The sequence below is a fragment of the Leptopilina heterotoma genome, unplaced genomic scaffold, assembly GCF_015476425.1.
Source record: "Leptopilina heterotoma isolate Lh14 unplaced genomic scaffold, ASM1547642v1 Lhet_9, whole genome shotgun sequence".
NCBI lineage: Eukaryota > Metazoa > Arthropoda > Insecta > Hymenoptera > Figitidae > Leptopilina > Leptopilina heterotoma.
The window spans coordinates 1429502-1455344 of record NW_025111193.1 but is presented as its reverse complement, the minus strand read 5'-3'; the positions used below and the strand labels follow the sequence as shown (position 1 = coordinate 1455344).

The following is a 25843-nucleotide window of genomic DNA, read 5'->3' as shown; positions in this document are numbered from 1 at the left end:
AATGCATGGATTTTAATTCAAATAAATATTTATTTGCATCAATAAAATAATTTTTTTTAAATAACTAAATATTTATGGGACATTCCGCACGTCAACACGGACAGAGCTCTAAACAAAAATTGCTTTGATAGATTTAAACGTTCTAGGGCTTAAAAGATTTCTACATTCATGTACTTTAAGTTGGTGATGGGCGTTTTTTGCAAATTTTCATTTCCGATGCCAATAGAGCTGTCAAAAGTCAAATGGTCCAAAAAATTCAAAATACTTTTATGAATTAAAAGCAAAAATTGGACAAGTGCGAGTTGTACTCGCACTGCAATGGCGGGTTCCGTACACAAATATTGAAACAATACTTGCAACATTTATCCGTAATTAGTAGAATTAAAATAAACAATTGAAAAAATATATTAAAATCATTTGATAAGAAGAAATAACTAAAAAAATTAAAGTATTGTATATCTAATATTGTAAACAATAATAAGCAGAGGAACAAAATTTTCAAAATTATAGTTCCTCTGCTTATTATTGTTTACAATATTAGATATATACAATACTTTAATTTTTTTAGTTATTCTTTTTTATCAAATGATTTTAATATATTTTTTTAATTGTTTATTTTAATTCTACTAATTACCGATAAATGTTGCAAGTATTGTTTTAAATTGTTTCTCGAGCGCTCAGAATGCTGGGCTTTGTTATGAGAGGTGCCTCGGATTTTCGTAACAAAGTTGCAATTATAAAGTTTTATATTTTACATTAGTGAGATCCATTTTGGAATATGCCTCTGTAGTCTGGGTACCACTCTATACTTTCAATATAATTAAAATAGAGCGTGTTCAAAACAAGTTTTTAAGATTTGCTGCTCGGCAACTCAATTTACCTTTTGACTGGAACACCCATGATTACGGTAACTTACGATCCACTTTACACATCCCATTGCTTACATCTAGGTTCTTATACAATGATATGCTTTTTTTCTATAAGTTATTGAATGGATTTATTTACTGTCCTTCTTTGTCAAATCTCATAAGTTTGCGTGTTCCGACTAGATTCACTAGAAACAATCATTCGTTTTTTGTAACTTATTATAAAACTAATTTTGGTAACTTCTCAATACTTAATAGACTCCATAGAGAGGCAAACAATGTATCTTGTAATATTAATTTTTTTGAAAATAATCTTTTGAAATTTACCTCTCAACTACGACAAAATCAATTGTACTTAAATTTGTAACGCACGCCTAACTTTTATAATGCCAATTTCGTATAATTAGTTGCTGACAATGCCTGACATTGACAGAACACTACTGCGCATGTCTCACATTGACAGAACACTACTGCGCATGCTTGATACTAATAGAACACTACTGCGCATACTTGATACTGATAGAACACTACTGCTCATGCGTAATAATGATAGAACACTACTGCACATGCGTTATAGTGATAAAACACTACTGCGCATGCGTTATAGTAATAGAACACTACTGCTCATGCGTAATAATGATAGAACACACCGACAGAGAACACTACTGCTCATGCGTAATAATGATAGAACACACCGACAGATTAGCTCAGTCGGATAGATGCCTCGCATTGGCGGTCGTTTAAGGACCAAGGGTATAAGTATCCTTGGTTCGCGCCCACTTGGCTTGGTATTTTTCCGGCACGTGAGACAATCTGAGCGGGAGGTTTGACGTCGAGGTATAATGATGTGCACCGTCGATTATTGTCCGGTACACACCAATAGAACTCGACTGTCGATAAACCGGTTGTACTCAGGAGAGGTTTTCTACAGTTTCCCTCTCCACTGGCGAGAAAACCCATTAGACGGGTGGTCCAGGCAAATGCGAGTACTCCTAATTTTCAAGTCGCTCTGTAGGCGCAAAATTTAGTATTAAGGAAATGTCTATAAAGAAATATTGTAAGAGAAATTTACGAGATGTAAACAAACACTTGTATAGCCAAGATTGTAGGCTTAAGACGGGTGTATAAACAAATAAATAAATAAAATAATGATAGAACACTACTGCGCATGCCTGACATTGACAGAACACTACTGCGCATGCCTGATATTCATAGAACATTACTGCGCATGCGTATATGTATATACGATACTATGAATAAATGATAAATGATAAAAGTCGAACGACCGAACGATGAAGTACGGAAGTAGACGAACGACGGACGACAAAACGACGACGAATATGTTAATATAAGAGGAGATATAGGAGATTAGAAAATTCTATGAGAATGCAATTGTTTATTTATTTCTTTCATTATTTTACAATCAATTAAATACAAAAATAAATAATTTATTGAATAATTGAATGTTTCTCAAAATTGAATTCTCATAAAGAATTATAGCAATAAATTTTTAAATCATTAAATTGTTTCGAGGAATTTTAATAGAATTTTTAAGAATAATTAAATTTTTCTAGGAATTCGATTAAACTTGAAATTCTGCGATGATTTTTATAATTTATAATAATAATTGAATTCCTAATAAGAATTTTATTATTTACGAAAATAATTGAATCCCTGTAAAAATTTTATTATTTATGAAAATAATTGAATGATTGCGAAGAAATTTATAAAAAATTTGTAAATAATTGAATTCCTGTGAAATTTTTTATTATTTTATAAAAATAATTAAAGGTTATTGCGTAGAATTTTATTAAATTGAGGAAACTTTTTGAAAATAATTGAAATTTTGCCAAGAATTTTATTAAAATTTTTAAAAATAATTGAATTTTGGAGAAGAATTTAATTGTTTCTAAAGATAATTGAAATTTTGACGAGAATTTAAAAACAATTTTGAACATAATTGATTTTCTGCGAAGAATTTTATTACTTTTGAAAATAATTGAATTTCTGCAATCATTTGTTATTTTATCTAAAATTCTCCAAATTATATCGTACAATTTACCAACTTTTCGTCTTTTCTCAATCAAATTACGGACACACTAAAAAAAAGTTTTACTTTCAGCCTCTTTTTGAGGCTGAATTTAAGGTGTAAACGGAGTCAGCCCCGTTAAACAAGGACAGACTTATGTGAAATACATGGGCTGAATTTAAGGTGTAAACGGAGTCAGACTTTTTTTTTCCTGTGGACTTTAGGCCGCAGTCCCATGGCAGCGTTTTGCGTTGCGTTGTAATGAGAGAGAATGCAGCAAACGTATATTTGCGTCTTTTTCTCTCCCATTACGACGCAACCCAAAACGCTGTCATGGGACTCCACCCTTACGGATCTTTTTTCAAAAATAGTGACTTTTACGGACTTCAAGCAAATTTACGGATCTTTACGGGATTTACGAACCTAGTTCGAGCCCTGTTATTATTACTATTATTTTATTACTACTGTTATTAATTTATTATTATTATTATTATTATTATTATTATTATTATTAATTTTATATTTTTTTATATTATTTGAGCAAATAAATAATTTTAAGGCCCATATAATTTACGTATTAATTTAAAACATTTGCTTAATTAAGAATTAGGTTTTTTATTAAACAAAATAATTTTTTGCTAAAAAATAAAAATTAAAAGAAGTAACAGAAAATATCGACATTCATTTGAGCGTTCAAAACTTCAGGAACATTCTTAAGTAGAGAAAGTACGACTTTGATTCGACGAGTAAACACTCGCGAGTAGTGCCCTAAGTAGATAATCAGAATTTTAGTCAGACAATTTATTTCTTACAATCGCTGACAATTTCTTATACACGGAGAAAAATATAAAGTAACTTTTACTATTTTTATAGTAAAAAATTTCCGGTAAAATATTTCTGGTAATTTTTACTACTTTTGAAGTAAATTTTGCTACGTTCGAAGTACATATTTGTAAAAATTAGTAAAATTTACTTCGAACGTAGCAAAATTTATTCTGAAAGTAGTAAAAATTACCAGAAATGCTTTACCGGAAATTTTTTACTACAAAAGTAGTAAAAGTTACTTTATATTTTTTCCGTGTAGTATAATGCCACTATAAATGGTGTACAAATTCTATATGAATGGCACATAATGATATTTAGATTAAAAAGAAGAGATTAGTAACTTCATTTAAACAAATATATACATATAATTAAATCAAAATAATTAAACTCGACTCCATTATATTTATGCACCGAGCAATATAATTTATGTAATTAATGTTATAATTCCCAAATATAATTCCATTCATTAAATGAATAAGTATGAACATTAAATTTAGGTCAGACAAACATTTAGTAAAATTCATATTTGTATATAAATATATATATAGGTGAGCACCACATCGTGTAAATAAATTTAATCAGTTATGTATCTTTGAAAATCCATCTCTAATACATTTTAAAGTAGGTGCAAGTAGATGCAGTCAATTTTCGATCAGACAGTTTATTTACATTTTACACTATAAAAATACTATTTTCCCCAATAAAAGAGAATAATGTTTCAATAAAAATATAGTTTATAATCCTTCAATGGCAAAAAAAAAAATAATGTTTTTTATACAAAATTATATGATTATTATAATTATAAAAATTGTATTTATTTACAAGTTTTTTTTATTAAATGCTTTGAACAAGAAAAAAGAATTTAATTGTTGATAATTTTCTCAAACTCCTAATAAAGTAATGAAACTTTTTTCTTAGACGCACGTTTTGCTTCGGACCACTGACATTTTTTATCATCTTTTTTGCCCATTGGATCACATATCACTGAATTAGAGTTGACCAAAAAATTTTTATTCTCTATTTCCAACCTTGTTACGGTCCTCTTTGTGTGTTCGGTTAATTACCTCAAGTTATAATTAGTGATGCGTTAGAGAACCCCCGTTAACGTATTTACGCTCTGAATTTCTATTTTCAATAAAAGCGGTCTTTTTAAAAAAAAAATTGTTTGCTAAACCAATATTTCTTCCGCATAAACAAAATTTATTCCACTTAGTTGTTAATAATTGATAATTACCATTGTTATTAAAAAAATAAAATTAAAAAAATAATAGTAATTATGATATTAAAATTCTGCATAGCTACCAATATAAATTCTACTAATAATAATAGGTAATAATAAAGATAATAACATTTAGTATTATTATTATTACTATACTCGCATCATTTGTTTACCTGATTATAAAAAATTATAATTATTTATTATTATTCAATATTTGTTTGGAAAAAAGAAGTGTTATTTTAACACTAAAACTAGTGTTAAAACTACACGCAACATTTTTAACCTACACTGTGTGATTTCAACACTTCATTGGTGTTTAAATAATACTGGAGTGTGTTAAATTAACACTAGAGGGTGTTAAATTAGTATACATTTTAAATGGGGTTAAAATAACACCAAAATTGTGTTAAAACAACATCACCTGAAAACTACACGCAACAAATTTAACACATATTTTTTTCTGTGTAATATTTTTTTATTTATTTATTATTATTTTTTTTATTATTACCATTAAACCAATTATAATAATAATAATTGTTATTAACATAAATCTTATTGTTCCTATTCAAAAACCCTTTCGCATTGTTTGCATCCCATTGAAAAAGCATCTCAAGTAATTTCCACGTAAGCAAGAGGAATTTGCGGATTTGCAATTAATTAAACACTGCATGCGGTCAAGAAAATATTTATCAATCAATCAAGAGAGGGAGAGGGAGTGGGAGAGAGTGAGAGAGAGAGTAAAGCATACTAAATGAGAACAGTCTTAATGAACATTAATAATTAATACTCTACTGAAAATATTTGCAATCAAAGAATGCCAAGAATCATTGTTTCAATACTCCGGAATATCAATTATTATCAAACACTTCTTCTAATGTTCTTGTCTAAAAATTAAGAAAAATTTTATATTTCTTTCACTAGAGTATTAAAAAAAGACAAAAAAGAAAAATTTCCAAACTTTTTAACTAGATATTATTTTTCGTTTTGATTCAATTAAGTAGGTATTAAATTAATTAAATTAAGTAATTATTGAATACAATTTTTTTTATTAAATTAACCCGTCGAGCGTAAGGTAGGATAATAATATGTAATATTTATTCCTTGATAATTCGAATTTATAATGCCGAAGTTAACTGTAATTTTTAATAGCTGCTCTGGATTCGGTAACAAATCAATAAAGAATAAAAAAAAATTTTTTTACACTTCTTATTGTTTATTTATAACTATTGTCAATAATATATGTACGCTGACTATAAAACACACAAAAAGTATTGTTTTTTGTATAATGTAAAAAAAGTTGGAATCATGAAAGTACACTTCACTATTATTGGTTTCTAAGGATAAATAATGTATTTTACTATTATTACAATGAACTTTTCATTTGTTTAAACAATTTATTATTGCTAATTCATAACAATTCCAAAAACAAAATAGAGACAAATAAATTTCTAAAAATTTGGCAGCTTTTTTTTTAATTTTGCAATTTTCGGACCTACTTATAATAACCGATATATGTTAAACGTCAAATCGCTATTTTAGCATTTATTTAAACAAATAATTGTTGTTATTTAGTAACTTTTTTCTATTGCACCTAGAAAGAAGCAATTTTTTTCTAATTTTTCAATTTTTGGACAACGGGTTAAACAAATAATTGCTATTTATTAAATAGCTATTTGACATTTTATATTTATCGGTTTAATTATAAGTAGGTCCGAAAATTGCAATATTTGAAAAAAACTTCATCTTTTTAGGGGCAATAGGAAAAAAGTTAATAATTAACAACAATTATTTGTTTAAACAATTATTAAAATATCGCTCCATAAATTGCAAAATTAGACAAAACTGCGTCTTTCTAGGTACAGTGGGTAAAAAGTTAATAAATAACAACAATTGTTTATTTAAACAATTTAATGCAATAATTGTAAGCACTTGCCAGTGAGAAATTTCTCACCGGTCCAATATCGGTCCAATATTGGGAGCCAAGAGACCGATCATCGGTCCAATAAAGGCTCCCAATATTGGACCAATATGGGCTGATGCTTGGGATGTAACGGCATCGCCAATCATCGGTTGTCAATATTGGTCCAATATTGGCCGAATATTGGCAACCAAGAGAAAAAAATTTTTTTAAATTAAATAATAATAATAAAAAATTAATGTTTATAATTTTTGTTTAATATATTTATTTGTTTAATTATTTATTTTTAATAATTCATGTAAATAATAAATAATTTATTATTTATAAATTATAATTATTTAAAAATGCAGCAGCTATTAGAAAATAGCATTCTGCAAAAAAATTCTATCATTGAAAAATCAATGATAGGCGAGAGAAATCCGCGTCTTTAAATAGATTCGCAGATGATAGACAAGAGATATCCGCGTCATTAAACGGATTCGCAGATATACTCTGGTCTCGCGACGAATCTCTCGATACTTATATACACTGGAGTCGCCGTGTCAGTTGCGAGAACGGTTACAGCGTCCCTCTTGCGGCAGAGATAAGAATTGTCACGTAAACTGCTAAATCGCTTTACCGACCGCCTTATTATACCCGCAGTTTACGTGACAATTCTTATCTCCGCCGAAAGAGGGACGCTGTAACCGTTCTCGCAACTGACACGGCGACTCCAGTGTATATAAGTATCGAGAGATTCGTCGCGAGACCAGAGTATATCTGCGAATCCGTTTAATGACGCGGATATCTCTTGTCTATCATCTGCGAATCTATTTAAAGACGCGGATTTCTCTCGCCTATCATTGATTTTTCAATGATAGAATTTTTTTGCAGAATGCTATTTCGATTATTTCCTAATAGTTGCTGCATTTTTAAATGATTATAATTTATAAATAATAAATTATTTATTATTTACATGAATTATTAAAAATAAATAATTAAACAAATAAATATATTAAACAAAAATTATAAACATTAATTTTTATTATTATTTAATTAAAAAAAATTTATTTAAAAAAATTTTTTTCTCTTGGTTGCCAATATTCGGCCAATATTGGACCAATATTGACAACCGATGATTGGCGATGCCGTTACATCCCAAGCATCAGCCCATATTGGGAGTCAATCGGCGCCCAGCACGGCAACCAATATTGGACCGATTAAAGTCTATTGGCAATTTCTCACTGGGTTTAACTATAAATTTCTTATTTGAATTATTAATTTAATATTATGTAGTACTAAAAAAAGTTAATTTTTTTATAGAAATTTGTTGATTTCTAGTTTTATTTGAAAATGCTATAAATAATCAATAATAAATTGTGGAAACAAATAACAAATTTATTGTAACATTAATAAATTAGATTACTAGGCAACATAAAACAATCATAGTAAAAAATTCCCATGATTTCAAGTTTTTTTTTGAATATGCAAATAAAAAATCATTGCAGGGTAATACAAAATACCCTGCCTTATGCTCGATGTTAGAAAATTTAACCTTACGCTCGCCGGGTTAAATAATTAATATTGATAAAAAGAAAAAAAATCATTAAAATCTTTGCTTGGTTTTCTTTTTCGTTCTTTTAAAGCAATGCTCATATATATTTTACTATAATTTAAATTTATAGAGTGTGTAAAAGAAGTATTTATTTTTAACTAATTTGAATTTATAGAGAGTTAAAAGATATTAAATTCGTACAAACATCAATTATTAAATTTCCCTCACATCTAATTTGTATTTTCGTGTAAAATTTTCTTCTTGTTAGAAGCTCAGCTTTAATACGCTCAACTTAGCATTCATCACCTACCACACAAAGTTGAATGTATAGGAGGTTTTAATTTACTAGAGTAAACCAGAATTGTACCACTTGCTTATTACATCAACAGAAATTTCACAAAATTAAAAAAGAAGGAAGAACAAAAAATTCTTTTTTAACATTTAACACCGGATAAAAAATTTGTACTATTCACTCACTAATAAACCCCTGTTTTTAAATATTTTACTTACGAAGTAAATACCATTTTACAAAAATAAAAAAAATATTTGTACTATTCACTATCTAATAAACTCCTTCTTTAAATATTTAGGTATTTACGAAAAAAAATTTATTAAACAAAAATAAATAAAATTTTCTGCCTGTAAATAAATTTTAATTTTTCTTGCAATTAGTAATTTGTGAAGATATTTTTCATGGAAAATAAAAAATTAAGAAAAAATTAATTATTTTGTAAAAACTAATTAAATTTCAGGTCCACTTTTTTAACGAAAATTAAATAAACATTTTTTTTCATTTTTTTTAAAGAAAACTACTTTTCTGTCTCTTTTTCAATCTTATATTCTACTACACACCTTGAGCCAATTTTTTTTCTCTTTATTTCGTTTTAAATCTCCCAAGTGATGACTGTAATTGGCGCGCGAGAGAATAGAAAAATAACGAGCAATTTAGTGGAAAATGTTCTATACAGAAATCTAATATCTAAATCAGTAAAACGTCATTCTTGGGAAAATTTACCGTTTGCTGAGCAAAGAGAATTACGTCCTTGAAATACATTTGGTGACAGATATTGGTGAGGATTAGTTGGACTAATCCTACTTGGAGCCAAAGTGACTGTCCATGGGGGTGCACTATCCATTCTCGCACCTTCAATCGAGACTTCATTGGTCACCCTCACCTCAATTCCAACAGTCTGCAACAATAGAGATGAGGAAAAAAATCAATTATTTCAACATATGTACAAATAACATTTTTAATTGAAAAGATTAAACCATCAATGTATATTATATCTTTGCATTTTACATAGAAATTTTCTTTTTACATTTTTGTTTTCTATTTTTTTAATTACTATTTTCATTTCTTAAAAATGTTTGAATATAAAATAATATTTTATGTTTCCATAATAAATTTCTTTATTTTTTCCATTTTTAGGGTTCCGTACCCGGTAGGAACCCTATTAAAACGGTTACGGAAAATGACAATGAACCCCCCCCCCCTGGCGCCTACATTTTTTTACCTGGAGAACTGAAAATTGGCATACTTATTCGTTTTTACGCATAGATTACAGGAAAAATATAGCGGAAGTGATTAGAATTTATTTTCATGGTGTTTTCATCGAAAAACTAAAATCTCTTTTTGCAAGCTCGAAAATTCTTTAACCCTTGCTGGTTTCTCTCAATTCTTAATCTAGTGAACTGGCGTTATACATTTTTATTTATTTTTTCGTGTAGATTTCAACAAACATACAGAAAAAATTATTGGAATTCATCTTCATATTTTTTTTTTTGCGAAAAACTAAAAAAAATTTTCGTTTTAAAAAAAAAGTGTGTACCCCCCCCCCCTTGGTTTTTACAATTCTTGGTCTATTGGACTGCAGTTTTGCTTATTTTATGTAGTTTCGTGAGTACATTTCAGGAAAAATATAGCGAACATGATTGGATTTGATCTTCATATTTTTTTAAGCGAAAAACTCAAAGTTTTTAAAAAGTTCGTCAAAAAAGCGTGTATTTTACTCTAGCGCTCACAGTTCTTTACCTAGAGAGCTGAAAATTGGTACACTTTTGTATTTTCACGTGTAGATTACAGAAAAAAAATATAGTGGAAATGATTAGAATTGATCTTCATTGCGTTTTGAGCGAAAACCTAAATTTTTTTTTCAATTTTTGATAATAATTATACCTATGCTAGTTCTCTCAATTCTTAGTCTAGTGGACTGGCGTTGGGCATTTTTCATTTATTTTTACGTGTAGATTACAGAAAAAATACAGAAAAAATTATTGGAGTTCATCTTCATATTTTTTTTTTGCGAAAGACTAGAAATTTTTTTTGATTTAGAAAAAAAAGTGTGTGCCCTCCCTCCTTGGTTCAGCAAAAAAGTAGAAGTTTTAAACGAGGGTACGGAACCCTCGGTTTTAGTACGAGTTCTACTCGCACTTGTCCGGTTTTATTTGTTTTAGTACTATATTTATTTAAAAAATTTTTGAATATAAAATAATATTTTATATTTCAATAATAAATTTCCTTCTATACATATTTTTTTTCTATTTTTATTTGTATTATACCTTTATTTTTTTATTTTGAAATTAAAAATAATATTTTACATTTTAATAATATAATCTATTAAGTTGGTGAAATTCACAACGTTTATAATCAACTATTTAGAAGAAAAATTATTTTTCTTTCAAATTTTTGTCTAGAAAATTTTTTTACAATATTTTTTATCAAAAATTTAACAAATAAAAATTTCTAAACAAAAAATAAAATTGTTTTTCGCGGAAAAAGTATTTTTTTCTTCTGATCGTTGATTATATAAACGTTGTAAACTTCACCTACGTAAATTATTAGTAATAAATTACTTTGCTTTTGAGTTAGTAAATTTTACTAATAAATTCGTAGAAATTGCTATTTATTAGCTAAGTTTACTGACAAATTAGTAGAAATTGCTGTTTATTAGTAAATTTTACTAACAAATTAGTAGGAATAGCTATTTATTAGACAAATTTATTAACAAATTAGGAAATGCTATTTATTAGTAAAATTTGATATCCAGACAAGAAGTCCAAAACAAAAAGTCCAAACCAAAAAATCCAAAGTAAATAAAATCTAAAAAAGTAAAAAAAATAGTTTCACTTTGGTCTTATTTTTTTGTATCTTTTGTCCTGGTCAAAAAGTCCAAAAAAATTAAAAATCGAATGAAAAAATTGAGGTATAGAAATTTTAATGGTTCCTTGAATGAAATTGTCCTTTTTTTGAGTTGCTCATTTCGATGACTGTGAATGGAAAGTAGGTAAACTTAAAATACTAAATTATTACTGAAAATAATTAATTTAATTGGAATTATATTGAAAAATATAATTGAATTTTTGTAAAAGATTTTATCAAAATTGTTGAAAATAATTGAATTTCTTGGAATAATTGTTTTTAAAAATTTTATAGAATAATTAAAATTTTTCTAAACATTCTTTTATTTATGAAAATAATTGGATTTTTGTGAAGAATTTTTCTATTTTTGAAAGTAATTGAATTTTTGTGAAGATTTTTATATTATTTATTTAAATAATTGAATTTTTGTGAAGATTTTTATATTATTTATTTAAATAATTGAATTTTTGTGAAGAATTTTATTATTTATGTAAATAATTAAAATCCTGCGATTTTAACATTAACATTTTCAATTCCGATTTTATAGCGTAAAAAGTAAAAACGTGGCTTTTTCACATGTTTCATTATTTATTTTAAACGTTTTTATTTATTTTGGATTTTTTGTACTTTTGATTTTTTTTCTTGGATTTTTTGTCCTGTAATCGTAAAATTTACTAACAAATTAGTAGAAATTACTGTTTATCAGTAAATTTTACTAATAAATTAGTAGAAATTGCTAGGTATTTATTAGCAAAATGTACTAACAGATTAGTAGATATTGCTGTTTATTAGTAAATTTTTCTAATTCAAATTAGTAAACATTTTTACTAATTTAAATCGGAATTAGAAATTGCTATTTAATAACAGAATAATTTACTAATTTAAATTAGTAAACATTTTTACTTATTAAAATTAGATTTAGAAATTGCTATTGCAAAATGTACTAATAGATTAGTAGAAATTGTTATTTTTTAGTAAATTTTACTAATAAATTATTGAAAATTGCTATTTATGAGTAAAATCTACTGATTCAGAAGCAAAAAATCAGTTACTAATTTGAATTAGTAAATATTTTTACTAATTCAAATTAGAATTAGAAATTGCTAAATTAATAGTAAAATTTACTAATAATTCAAATTAGTAAATATTTTTATTAATTTAATTTTAAAGAGAAAAAAAATATTTTTCTATCCTGAGCATCGACGCTAAATTCCGGGACGTAATATAAAAATTTCTGAAATTAGCGTCGTTTTTTTTCTCGCAAAAATGAAAAGAATAAAACAATTTTTTTTAAGGTTTTAGCTTGTTATTTATGTTTTGACATTAATTATTGATTATCAAAATCTAAAATATTTATAAATTATTTATCATTTATTTACTATTTACATTTCGATATTAAATTATTTAATAACTATCATATTGTTGATATATTAAAACACATATTAAATTATTTTCGCTTGTTGATGAAATAATTTTCACTTCCCTTTTGAACTTTTCTTTTAATAAAATTATGCTTTCAATGTCTTGATAAATTACAATTATAAAAGAGTTATATTACAGAAAAGGGAATTTCTATACTTTCCATTTCTTCTCTCTCTCTTTCTCTTTCTCTCTTCTGTCTTATATTTTATTCTACATGTAATAAAGTGGTGACAGTGATGTATTATTCTTGATCAACAGGTAAATGTTTCTTACAGTAAAGAAGTAAATGGATCTTTGACTAGTTCAAGGATCATCCCTCAGGATCTTTTTTATAATGTACCTCTAAGAGATCGATTTTTTATTGTTATTATAATATTCTGCTCGGTCACTTTTTAAAAGGGTTGTCATTGTAATTTCTTATTTTTTTTTACGATTTTTAAGGTAACATTTTTCAAAATATTTTTTTATTTTTTATTTTCTGTATTTTTTCTTCTTGTATATTTTTCATTTTTTATATTTTTCTTTTTACATTTTTACATTTTCTATTTTTGACTTTTTTATATTTTCTCCATATTTTATATTTTTTGCTTTTATTATATATTTATATTGTATTTTTATTTTTAAAAAAGTCTACTGCACATGTACGAAAGTACAAATTACTTCTGTCGGATCACACACTATTACAGGGGAAAAGGAATAAATATTTTAAATAACCATGATTAGATCTATACTAACAGAATTTAAAATCTCCACTCTGTAAATTGAAGAAGGAGAAGGAAAAAAGTAATTTTATCCTTTCCTTCAGTGAATTTAAATTATCTTCAAAATTATAAATTTTACAAATTTCAACTAAAGTAGAAAGAAAATTCTCATTTTTTTTCAAATTTTTTGATTTGAAAACTTTGACAAACCGAAATTTTATCAAAGATACGATAAACTAAATAAACTATTTTAGCTAGAAATTAAATTATATACTTGTTTACAAAGAAGAAAAATTGAATGTAAAAGAAAAATTTATTGTTAATTGAAAATAGAAGAAATGACTTTTTTTTAAAAAATGTAACAACTTTGTTGAATTAAACTGAAAGACGACCACAAAAGAGAGAAATGAAAATAGAAGTCAATCAATTACATCCTTTCCACAAACAACTGGGAAGATTGATTAGTTCTCATTGGTTACGGACTTTTTTTTCGAGCGCAAAAAGAAAAATATTTGAGGCTGATTCTATTTCAAATCGTTTCATCAAACTTTTGCCTATAGAAAATTTTGCGAAAAATCCCTTTTTCGAAAAGAGAAAACAAAAAGTCAAATTTACATTATTTTATTGTTTTTAAAATAATAATTTTATATTTTATTATTATTTTTATTATTAATATTATTTTTACTATATTTATTATAATTTTTATTATTATTATTATTCCACCTTTAATAAATTCCTTTCCTTTAATTTTTTTATTATTATTATTATCATTTTTATATAATAAAAAAAAATGTTCTTGTTTCACTCAAGTTGTCCTCTCAGCTAATTGTGAAACAGAAATCAATTGAAATCAAATTATTTAATATAAAAAAAAATTCGCTATAATGTGTAAAGCTTTTTAAAAGAGCTTTTATTAGATTTAAAATTTAATTTCGTTTTCTTTTTTTAGAAAAAAATTCAATTTGAAAAAATCCTCTATACGTGCGATTGTCTTTTGATATTGTAGTGAAAAAGTTTGTCATTTACACACATTTTGTCTATATCACTTTATTTATAAAATAAAATCGAAACTGAAAAAATTTTCCAGGAGTTAGAATTTAATTGAAAAAAGATCAATCTCTACTTTTTGTCTGTATATTTTTGGTCACTAAAATAAATATAAAAAAGTGATTTTAATTCTCCCTCGAGTTTGTCAGATGTAGATAGTAGAAAATTGTTTTTCTTTCAATAGAAAATAGAATAATATAAAATAATAATAATGAAAATAAAATAATAATGATGAAAATAATTTATTAGTGGAAAATAATAATAATAATAATAATAATATTAATAATTAATTCTGAAAAGTATAAAATTATATAAAATTTTTTTTATCTTTGTATTGCAAAATTTTTTAATCCTTTTCGGATTTTTAATAATAAACTGAAATTAGAGGGAAAATGAATTGTTTTAACAATTATATTATGTTTATGTTAGAAGGTGCAGTCTTATTAGGATTCTAGTGTGACCAAAATAAATATTTCCCTCCGCCACTCACAAGCGAACGTTTGATAACTCAAGCTGCTTTATATAAGAGTAAATATTTATTCGGACGCTCTGGCGAACCTTGAAACTTCACTAATCATCGATCGTCGTCTACTCGTTTTCTTCTCGCAATTTAAAAAACAAAAAACATTTTTACAAAAAATTATCGCGAAAAAAAATTTATGTTCCTTGTCCACAAAAAACCATAGAAAAAATACACAAATCGTTAAAATTATATATAGACGAAAATTTTCTCTGTGTGTGTTTATTTTCACGTGAAATCTTTGCTGCATCAAATATATATATACATACTGATCTAGTTTAAAAATAAAATTAGTTACTTTCTAATTTGGCGGCAATAGGAAATTAATTAAAATTTGTCTTAACCGTTTCAAACGACTTTTTTTATACGTTAGGATCAGAATACTGAAGAAATCAAGAGGGAAACGCGGTGGATGTTTTTTTTTAGGAGAGAAATTATTTTTAATACTTTTTCATCCTTGAAGAATTTACGACATATAATAAGTTAAATTATTGATGCACTTCGCCACTTTGCCTTAATAAACTTCGTTGAATATCAATTTAATGAGATTACTATTTCTCTTCCTTTATACTCAAGGAAAACTCTACCTACTATCGAAATAACATCGATATTTAGACATGATTATTTTTATATAATAATCTTTGTGGGAAAATTTTTTTATTCCCTTCACCGAAATCTACGCGATTTTTCAATATTAAATATTCCTTAATTAATTTACAGTCTACTTTTTAGTAAAAAAAATGTTTTTTCCTCATCTCTATATAAATACTAATTATTATTTCAAAGTAATAATATTATTACTGATAATAATAATAATAACAATAAAAATTATACTAAATTTCTCAACATACAAATGAACAAAATTTACTTTACTATTTAAATATTTTCAAAAAATTGAGTGCCTGAAGTCAGGCTCAACGCTAAGAGTAAAAAAACAGTTTTTGTAAGAATATTAAATTGAGACAAAAAACTAATCAAAACGTTGCTTCGCAAAATTTTGATTAGTTTTTTGTCTCAATTTGATATCCTTAGAAAAAATATGATAAATGGAAAGTTTCAGAATTAGTTTATAGTTTATTACTATAAAACCCTTAGAAAATAGTTTTTAACGCTTAACGTCAACGCTAAATTTAGGGAGATAAAAATTTATATACTAAAATGGAAAATAATGTAAATTAATTTATTTAGTTAACAATTAATTTTTTTAGGGCTCAAAATAATTTTTATCATAAAAATACAAATTAAAAAAAGTAACAAAAATGTACGAACCTGCCGTTAGCGTCGACGTTAAATTTAGGGACATAAAAATTTCTTGTATTTCATTTGAACGTTTGGAACTTTAGGAACATTAATAAAAATAATATAAAAACAAAAGTAATTAATAAAATAATATAAGAAGAAGAATCTTAAATAAATAAATAAATATTAATAATAACAATAATAATAGAATTATTTCTAACTTGTAAGTGTTTCATAGTTCAACTAAAATAAAAAAATTCAAATAAACCATAGAACGTGAAAATACTTTGAAAAAATTCGCAGTCTTCTTGTCTTTTTTTCAGAATACTTGAAAACTTCTTTTTTTATTTCTAGTCGAAAAACGTATATTGTCGAAAGATTGTATCAGAATTCAATTTGTAAGCACGATTCACTACCCTAGAAAATTGACCGATTTGCACACAACACATTCACTTCATCAATCGAATGGAAAAACCGATTTGTACCAAATAATTGTTTATATCATCTTGATTCCGAGACAGTTATTTACAATAATTGTAAAACTTTGTTATTGGAAAAGTAATAATTCTTTTCGCGATTGACAAAAACAACTAATAGATTATATTATAAGATCCTAAAGTTCTGAACGTTCAAATGAACGAAAGTTATTTATTGTTTCTCCAAATTAAATTTTTATTGAAATTATTTTGCGTTACTATCCAAAAAATTAATTACTGAGTTGCTAAACGTAAATATTTCAGTTTTTAAATTTATTTTTGATTAGTAATTTATTAAAATATCTTCAATAAAAAATATTTCGTTCATTTGAACGTTCAAAACTTGGGGATCATTATATTATAATACTAAATTCTTGGTTAAAAATGAATAAAAATTAGTAAAAATTCATGATTCTAAAGTTCTGATCCCTAGTAGAAATTTGTCGTGGCATGACTAGATTTATTCAAGTTACTGTACAGTTTTAGTCATGGAAGTTTAATCTAGCTTAACTGGCGAATTACTAGACAGCTACTGCATAACACTGTTAAAGAAAATATAAAGTTGAACTTGATTATTACTGCATAGAAGTCCTGTACAGTTATTTTCATGGCACTGTCGAGGCGTTCCGAGAAATGATGTTCCAAAGTTTGTCGTGGCGTTAGCGCTACCGCCAGTTTCAGTAACTAAACAGTTGTGTATTGACATTTTCGAAATATTTTCTATAAAATAAATCTTTTGGTTTTACAGTTTATAGTTTTTATAATTTTAATTTTGTTCTTTTATTTTACTGTTGACAACTAAATAACAAATTTTTTAAATTATTTAATATTAAAATTTTGATTTAATAATAAAAATTTCTTTTCAATCAAAATTTATTTTTAATGAAAATTCCTTTAGAAAAAAAAAATTTTTTTAAAATTCGCTTCAATTAATTGAGTTAATTAAAATAACTAATTTTTTAAATTCAGAAGACAATTTCTTTTCAAGATTATATACTCTTATTATATGTATAAATATTAATTTAACAAACCTGTTACATACAAAAAGTTAGAATTGGTCCAATAAAGTGAGGTTATGTTTTACATTGATGAATTGACGTTGACATATGTATAGCTCTCCGATCTGAATAACAGAACTGTCTATAATTAATGACAGTAGACAGTAACAATTTATTACTAATTCCTTACGGAAAAAATAGACATAATTCTAGTTACACCCGCGAATTATTTCTTTCAGTGTATACTCTGATGTATTTATGGAAAATGTCTACACAACACTGTTCAGTTGCTGGACTGACGGTAGCGCTAACGCCACGACAAACTTTGAAACATAATTTCACGGAACGCCTAGACAGTACCATGAGAATAACTGGACAGACAGAACTTCTATACAGTAATAATCAATAAGTTCAACTTTAGAGTGTTATGCAGTAGCTGTCCAGTAATTCGCCAGTTGAGCTAGAAAAGATGAAAAAGGGAACTGCTTTACCTGCCGGTAGAGTATGGTTCTTATTTTTCCGGAATCGTCCATCGACTAGAACGGCCGTGATGCGTAAAGCGTGCGTTTAGGTATTTCGTCCCAGTGTGACCCGAGTTCGCTCCCCGAAACCGCTAGATATTTTTCGTTTGAACTGAATTAATTCTTCATATTAGGGTTTACTTATAAGTTTGTAGTGTGATAAAATAATAATATTTATTTCAGTGTTGTGCTTAATTAAAGGAAAAAGTGAATGTTGTTTAATGTAAAAAAATGACATGTGTTCAAGAATCAGTAATTTTTATATTTTTTTTTAATTATGTAGTTATTTAAAAATAATTTTACAGATAATTTATTATAAATCATTTATTATACGGAACAATAGATACACCAACAGTAAAAATATAGTTTCGTAAAATTTTAATTTATTTAATTTGTTGACAAAAAAATTTAACGTTATATTTTCAAATTTGTACGTGTTTAATACGTAACGTCAATATAAAGAAAGTTTTGACATTTCCAAGTGAATTATTTTGTATAGTTTTTCTACAGGACTGATGATCAGAAACTGTAAAATTTGACTGGACAATAACTTGAAGAAATTAGCGTGACATCACTTTATAGTTTTTAGCCAGTTTAACTGTAAAGTGCCTCGAAATTTTCCAGTGGAACTGTCCAGTGCCCTTAAAGATACTATGACAAATTTCTACTAGGGCGAGAGTTCAAATGAAAGACATTTATTTACTTCTTCATACAATTAAATTTTATGTGTCACAATTAAAAAAAAATATAATTATAAAATTTAATGTAAACTTGTAATCAGGGTGGCCACTTTTTTCATAAAAAAAATTCACTGTCATTTCCCGGTCATGAATTATTTTTCCCGGATATAAAGAACTCTGAAAATAAATTATTTCATGAAAGATTGAAACAATTCCCTGATTTTTAGACAAAACTTTGACTTTTTCCCAAACCCTAAAAATATTTTAGTTTACTCTTAAAATATGGATAATAATTAATATTTAATTATTATCATTATTTTTCCAAAGGTATTAGGATTTTTAAAAAAATTCAAATTTGAAAAAAAATGTGAATAAAAATGTTTCAAAAAACTAACTTATGCAGAATTTTTAATTAAAATCTTTTACAATTTAACTTTTCTGAAACTTCAATTTGAAACTTTTTAAAATTCAATCTAAGTACATATTAATATTAGTAATATTAATTTAACATTCTAAAATATAGAAAAAGTTGCTTATGAATAATTGTTAAAAACGAATTGATATTAATGCAAAATACGGTTTTTTAAAAGTTTATTTTCTAAGAAATTTTATTTATTTTAATTTTTTATTTACTTTATTTATTATTTAAAAATTAACTTTAATAAATTTCGTATCACTTTTGTTCTAATTAGTTCAGATTTGTTTTGTGATAATATTATTGCACAAAAAGTTTATAAATTGATTTATTTTTTACTATTTTATAGGATGTGAAATTTTTTCTCTTTCAAATTTTTTCGACGCATTTAATTAAAATTATATTTTGTTTAATTATTGTTAGAAATAGAAAGAATTTAAAATTAAATTTAATATTATCTTTTTTTAAGTCTGTTACGTTGGACAAGAAAATTCATAATTTTCTTATAAATTCTAAAAGTTGAATATTTTTCCATTTTGATAAAATTCCCTGCCAAAATAAAACGATTTTATAGAAAATCATTCAATAATCAGTGTTTTTAAAAAAAATTTCCAAAATCCCGGTCAAGATCAAAATTTACTACACTAAAATAGTGTAGAATTTATTCAGATTAGTGATGCATTTGAGCGAGATATACGAGAAATGAGAAAGAATGAGAAAATATCCCATTGTTTTGTTTTAAATCTCGTCTCATCTCATCTCATACTATCGAGATTCTCAAAAGATCGTAATTTTCGATCATCTGTTTAATATTTATGTTAGTGTCAAAATTTACGAATTAACAAATGTTGCAATTGACCAGAAATGATGAAAGTATATTTAAGATTTACTAAATAATCATAATAATGTTGCAGTATACTGGACACAATAATATTTTGCTTAAAATATCAAAAATGACAGAAGTTCTCTTTCAAATAAAAAAAAATAATTTCTAATTATCCAGTTATATTATAATTTATAATTAAACTCAAGATTTCGTGGATTATTCTTATAATATAATCTTTTTCCAAATAATTTTGGAAAAAGTTTGACAATAATTTCTATCTAAATTAAAATATTGTTATTTAACTTTCTGTCAGTCGCATAAAATTTGTTAGCTCGATTGGTTGCAGGTAAAAAAATTCCTCACCATCATAAATTACTCTAAAATTGTTATAAAATAGCAAATTTTATTTTAAATGTTTACTAAAATTTTAAATTACCTTCTACTTTTTATTAGTTATTAAAATAAGAAATTAATAACAAATCAAATCAAGTATGCGCGGTTAGTTACATGATAAGAAGTTTCCTTACTTTGCGTCGAAAATCCCCGACATTTAATGACTTTGATATGAAAATAAAAATATAAAAGAACACAAAAACAATTTTAATTTACCTATAAAATAGGAGAACAGATACTAAAAATATACAATCATAATTATACGTATACATAAAAGTAGAAATTTGGTTAGGAAACTTCTCATTAGGCGACTGGTGTAGGGTTAATATCAATTTTTCCCAATTGATAGAGAAGGATACTGAATGAAAAAAATCACACAAATCTATCAGTACAACACGTGAAATTTTTTTTCGGTCCAATGCATAAATAAATACAGCTAAATTTTTGCATACATTATTTATTCTCTGATTCGTCATTTAATCGAGTGACAGTTGCTGTGATGAGAACTTAGGCGAGAAATGAGACGAGATGAGACGATCAAAACAAAAGAAATATTGAGATTCTCAATTTCGATTACTACTTTCGAGCAACGTGAAATGAGCGATATGATCAATATTCTCATCTCAACGTGCATCACTAATTCAGATCGGAAAATTATAAACTAAATAGTGTGAAATTTATTTAGATACAAAAATTATAGATTATTTTATTGTTATTATTTCTGCAGAAATGTGCAAAAATTCTAAACAGTTGAAATTTTACTATAAAAGTAGTACAGTAAAAATTACTTTATTCTTTATAGTAATTCGTATTGAATAAATTTTTTTTTAATTTTTTAAATATTTTTTTTAATATTTAATTAACGTAAAAATTAGTAGTTAAATTTTTACTAGATTTAGAGCTTAAAAATTATTTTGAAGCTATAAATAATAAGCGGAGAAAGGAAAAAGAAAAATCTTTCTTTTCATTAAATATAAAGATGCACTTGTTCTCTAGGACTTTTTTTCTTTTCCTTAAAACGTCTACATTTTCCAAAGGGAGATTAAAGGGAAAACAACCCTTCGAACCTGTGTAAAGTCATTATTGAGGATTCCTATTTCGTTGTTCTAATGAAAACGTCACTCTAACAGCGGTCGACGTTTTCCTCACAGTTCTATATTGCTATCGGAAGGTCATATGTACAACTACAGAAAAAAATATGTATCAACATTTAAAAATTGTGAGAAAATATTAAAATTCTAACAACTAATTAAATCGTGATTTTATATCATTAATTTTTATGTAACACAGATAGCATTTAAACAATTCATTAAAAAATTTTAACTGGGAAATTATGAATACCCACAGAAAATTAATATATAAATACAAGAATTATCGAGATTTGACAGCATTATATTCGTATACATTTAAAAATCAAAACCGATTAAAATCAAAAGCGAGGAGAAAAATTTTTGCAAAAAAAAATTATCAAGAGAATAATATGCAAATTTTCTGTGATCGTATATGAGAGAGATTTTTTTTTGAACATACATACATATATAAAAGCCTTTGTATTATCCTCAATTCACATTTCATATACACATACGTTAAACATGATACTGTTTGTAGTTCTTATCGTGAAATACAATGTTCCAGTTTCCTTTGACCACCACTATAGGAGAGTGCAACCTCGAACTAGAGAGATTTTAATCCTCATAAAGGATGTCCTTTCTTCAAATTATTATTTAATTACAGAAAAGAAGCTTTATAAAACGTTTATATACATATAGATATAATGATAGTAATCCATTCAGTTGAGACTATAGCAAATAATTAGTTTTCTTAAAACAATTTAATTTGGTGGTCGTGGATAAAAGAAAATTATACGAAAAGATTATCTCGAAAGACAAATATTCAATTATTTCTATTTATATCTAAAGACTGCTGAATAAATAATAATAATAATAATAATAAATTCTGTGGAAGAAAGGCATAACAGCATAACTGCATTTGTCATGATTTCGAGATAAATTAATTTTAATGTTCTCTCACTTCTGTAAAATCAGAAAAGCAATGATCCTAAAGTTCTTAACGTTCAAATGAACGAAATTTATTTATTTTCTTCTTTAATTTAAATATTTGTTACAATAATTTTTTATCGATATAAAATAAATGAATTATAAAGTTTCTAAGTGTAAAATTTAAGTTTTTAATTTTTATTGCAAACAATAAATTATAAAAACATTTTTAATAAAAAGTGTTTCGTTCATTTGAACGTTCAAAACTTGTAGATCATGAAAAGCAACAGATGTGTTCGGTCTTTTGCATTTAGTATTATTATTTAATATATTTTCAAAATTCGTTTATTACATTTGTAGAGGTGTGCAAAAAGCTCGAAACCCGAAGCTCGAGCGGGTATTTTCGAGCTTTTCATTTTTCGAGCCGAGCCGAGCCGAGCCTATTCAGTTCGAGCTCGAGCCGAGCTCGGGCCGAGCCGAGCTTTATAAAAAGCTCGAATAATTTCGGGTACTCGAATTTTTCGGGTACCCGAAACTTTCGGGTACTCGAAATTTTCGAGTACTCGATTTGATTCGAGCCCTTGAGAAAATCCAAAATTTTCTACATTAATTTTTAATTAAATTTTTTTTTGTAAAAAAAAAAAATTTTTTTAATTTAAAAGCTCGAATTAAATCGAGTACTCGAAAATTTCGGGTACCCGAATTCATTCGAGTACCCGAAATATTCGAGTACTCGAGTGAATTCGGGTACCCGAATGTTTCGGGTACTCGAAAATTTCGGGTACACGATACATCGAGCCCGGCTCGGGCTCGGCTCGGCTCGGCTATTCGAGCTTTTTGCACACCTCTATACATTTGCTAAAACACACGATTAGATATAAATTTTGATAAATTTTCATCTCAATCATTTTATTGCACTTATGCGGTTATTTATATTTATAAATATATATTTTTTATATATTTTTTTATATATGTATATTTTTTATTAGATGAAAAATCTAGTTCCGTTGAATTTTGATCCAGATATTGATAGGACAATAGAAATTGATTTAGACGTAGAAAATATTGAAGGTTGAGAAAAAAGAAAAATATTGATCAGCTTAAACAGATAAAAAGATTTCTGAAAAGAAAAAGATCAGCTGTGGAAAAGAAAAACTTCCCCGAAAGAGAAAATCAACAGATAATAATGTATAATATACAATATTAAAAATAAGAATGTGGGCAAAATACATTAGAATGAAAAAACCAAAAAAATACAAGTTTAAGTAAAGAAAATCTCAAAAAAAGAAAAAATTATTATAGTTATTAGAGTTTATTTATTATAAAATTAATTTTTTTATAAAATATTTTCAATTTATTGAAACGAGAAAAAAAATTTACCTGACTTTTCAACTTCAAAGTACAAAAAATGTATTTTCCTAAAAATATTTTATTACAAAATTCTTATTGTTTTTATTCTTAAAGGTTATTTTTATTTTTAAAGATGTCAATTGTTTTTTACACTAAATGCAGTTATGTTATTATGCTGGTCTCCTTTTGTCAAAAACGCAATTATTCAATTATGTTTTCCATTATTTTCTATATTAATAACCATTTTAATGATTTTTTAGCTATTGAACTTTGAAAACCAATATTAAATATATACAAATCTGATATTTATCTCAAATTTGATAAAAATGTCAGTTATGCTGTTATGCCTTTCCTCCACAGAATTTTAAATATTAAATATTATTAACAAGTGAATCATTTGGTCGTGAGGACCAAGGCACCAAGTTTTATGTTGATTAGGGTTCGAATCCGGATCGATACAATTTTTTCATTCTTAATATTTCACCTGGAATAGCGATAATTTTTTCTAGACTAGCGAATGTCTTAATTGAAATAACTAAAAATTTCGCTAATATAATAAAATTTGTACCCAAGCAAAAATTTCTGTCAAATGCCAGTATTCACAACTGGCGCAGTATTGCACCAGTACTGGCATGCCAGCAGTTGGCTTGCCAGTACTGGTTCAGTACTGGTTTCATTAAAATTTCTGTACTACGCCAGTACTACCCTTTAAGACTGGTATGCCAGTACTATGCCAGTACTATGCCAGTATTGCGAAAACAACACTGGCAAACCAGTACTACGCCAGTACTGTGCCAGTATTGCTAACACGGCAAACTGACAATAGTCAGTTAGGAACTAATTAATGGAAATTTATGCGGTAATTTATAGAAACTTTCGCAATAATTCGTAAAGATATGTTCCACATAAGTTACAATTAAAAACTTTTATTTTAGCAATTTATGGAAATTTTTGCGGTAATTTATAGAAATTTTCGCAATAATATAGTAAAGACATGTAAAGCAAAAATTATTATTAAAATTTTAAATTTGAGTCATTTATGGAAATTTTACGGTAATTTATGGAAATTTATGCGGTAATCTATCAACATTTCGATGATAGTTTATAAAACTATTTAAAACACAAACGAGAACTAACAAAATTGACATCGGTAATTTATGGTAATTTATGGAAATTTTCGCGGTAATTTATGGAAATTTATGAAAATTTTGACGATAAATTTTTAACTTAAAAATTTAACGTTGGTAATTTATGGTAATTTATGGAAATTTATACGATAATTTATTAAAATATGTAAAACACAAATTAGACCTAAAATATTTAATGTCGGTAATTTATGGTAATTTATGGATATTTTAGAGGTAATTTATGGAAATTTATTAGGTAATTTACTTATTTGGTTTTTTGAATTTAGTTCAATTAAATAATAATTTAACTTAATTACGCAGTTAAACGCTCTTTATTAATTGTAAGTGTAAAAGGTGTCGAAAATTAAAATTTATTATCCTGTAGCTTCGGTAGGGTAGTGTTTAGAGTGTTAGGCTAGAAGTCCGTAGGTCGTAGGTTCGATTCCCCACAATGGCAAATTTTATTTCGCTATAGGTTTGCGTTTATTCTGCGTTGCAAAAAACATTAATTTGATTAAAAGTTAAAAGTTGGAGATTATTACATGTTTGCAAATATAAATTAATTTTTTTTATTATATTATTATTGAATTTAAATAAATTT

The 25843-nt window shown here is 26.0% G+C and overlaps 1 protein-coding gene across 1 annotated transcript in view; it reads right to left on the bottom strand.

Annotated features, from left to right (window-relative positions):
- The window catches only part of LOC122511704, a 113624-nt gene that overhangs the window by 69993 nt on the left and 17788 nt on the right, over window positions 1-25843 (bottom strand). The window contains exon 2 of the mRNA XM_043627119.1: window positions 9407-9581. Coding sequence (XP_043483054.1) covers window positions 9407-9581 — 175 coding nt within the window. The remainder of the gene's footprint in view (window positions 1-9406; window positions 9582-25843) is intronic.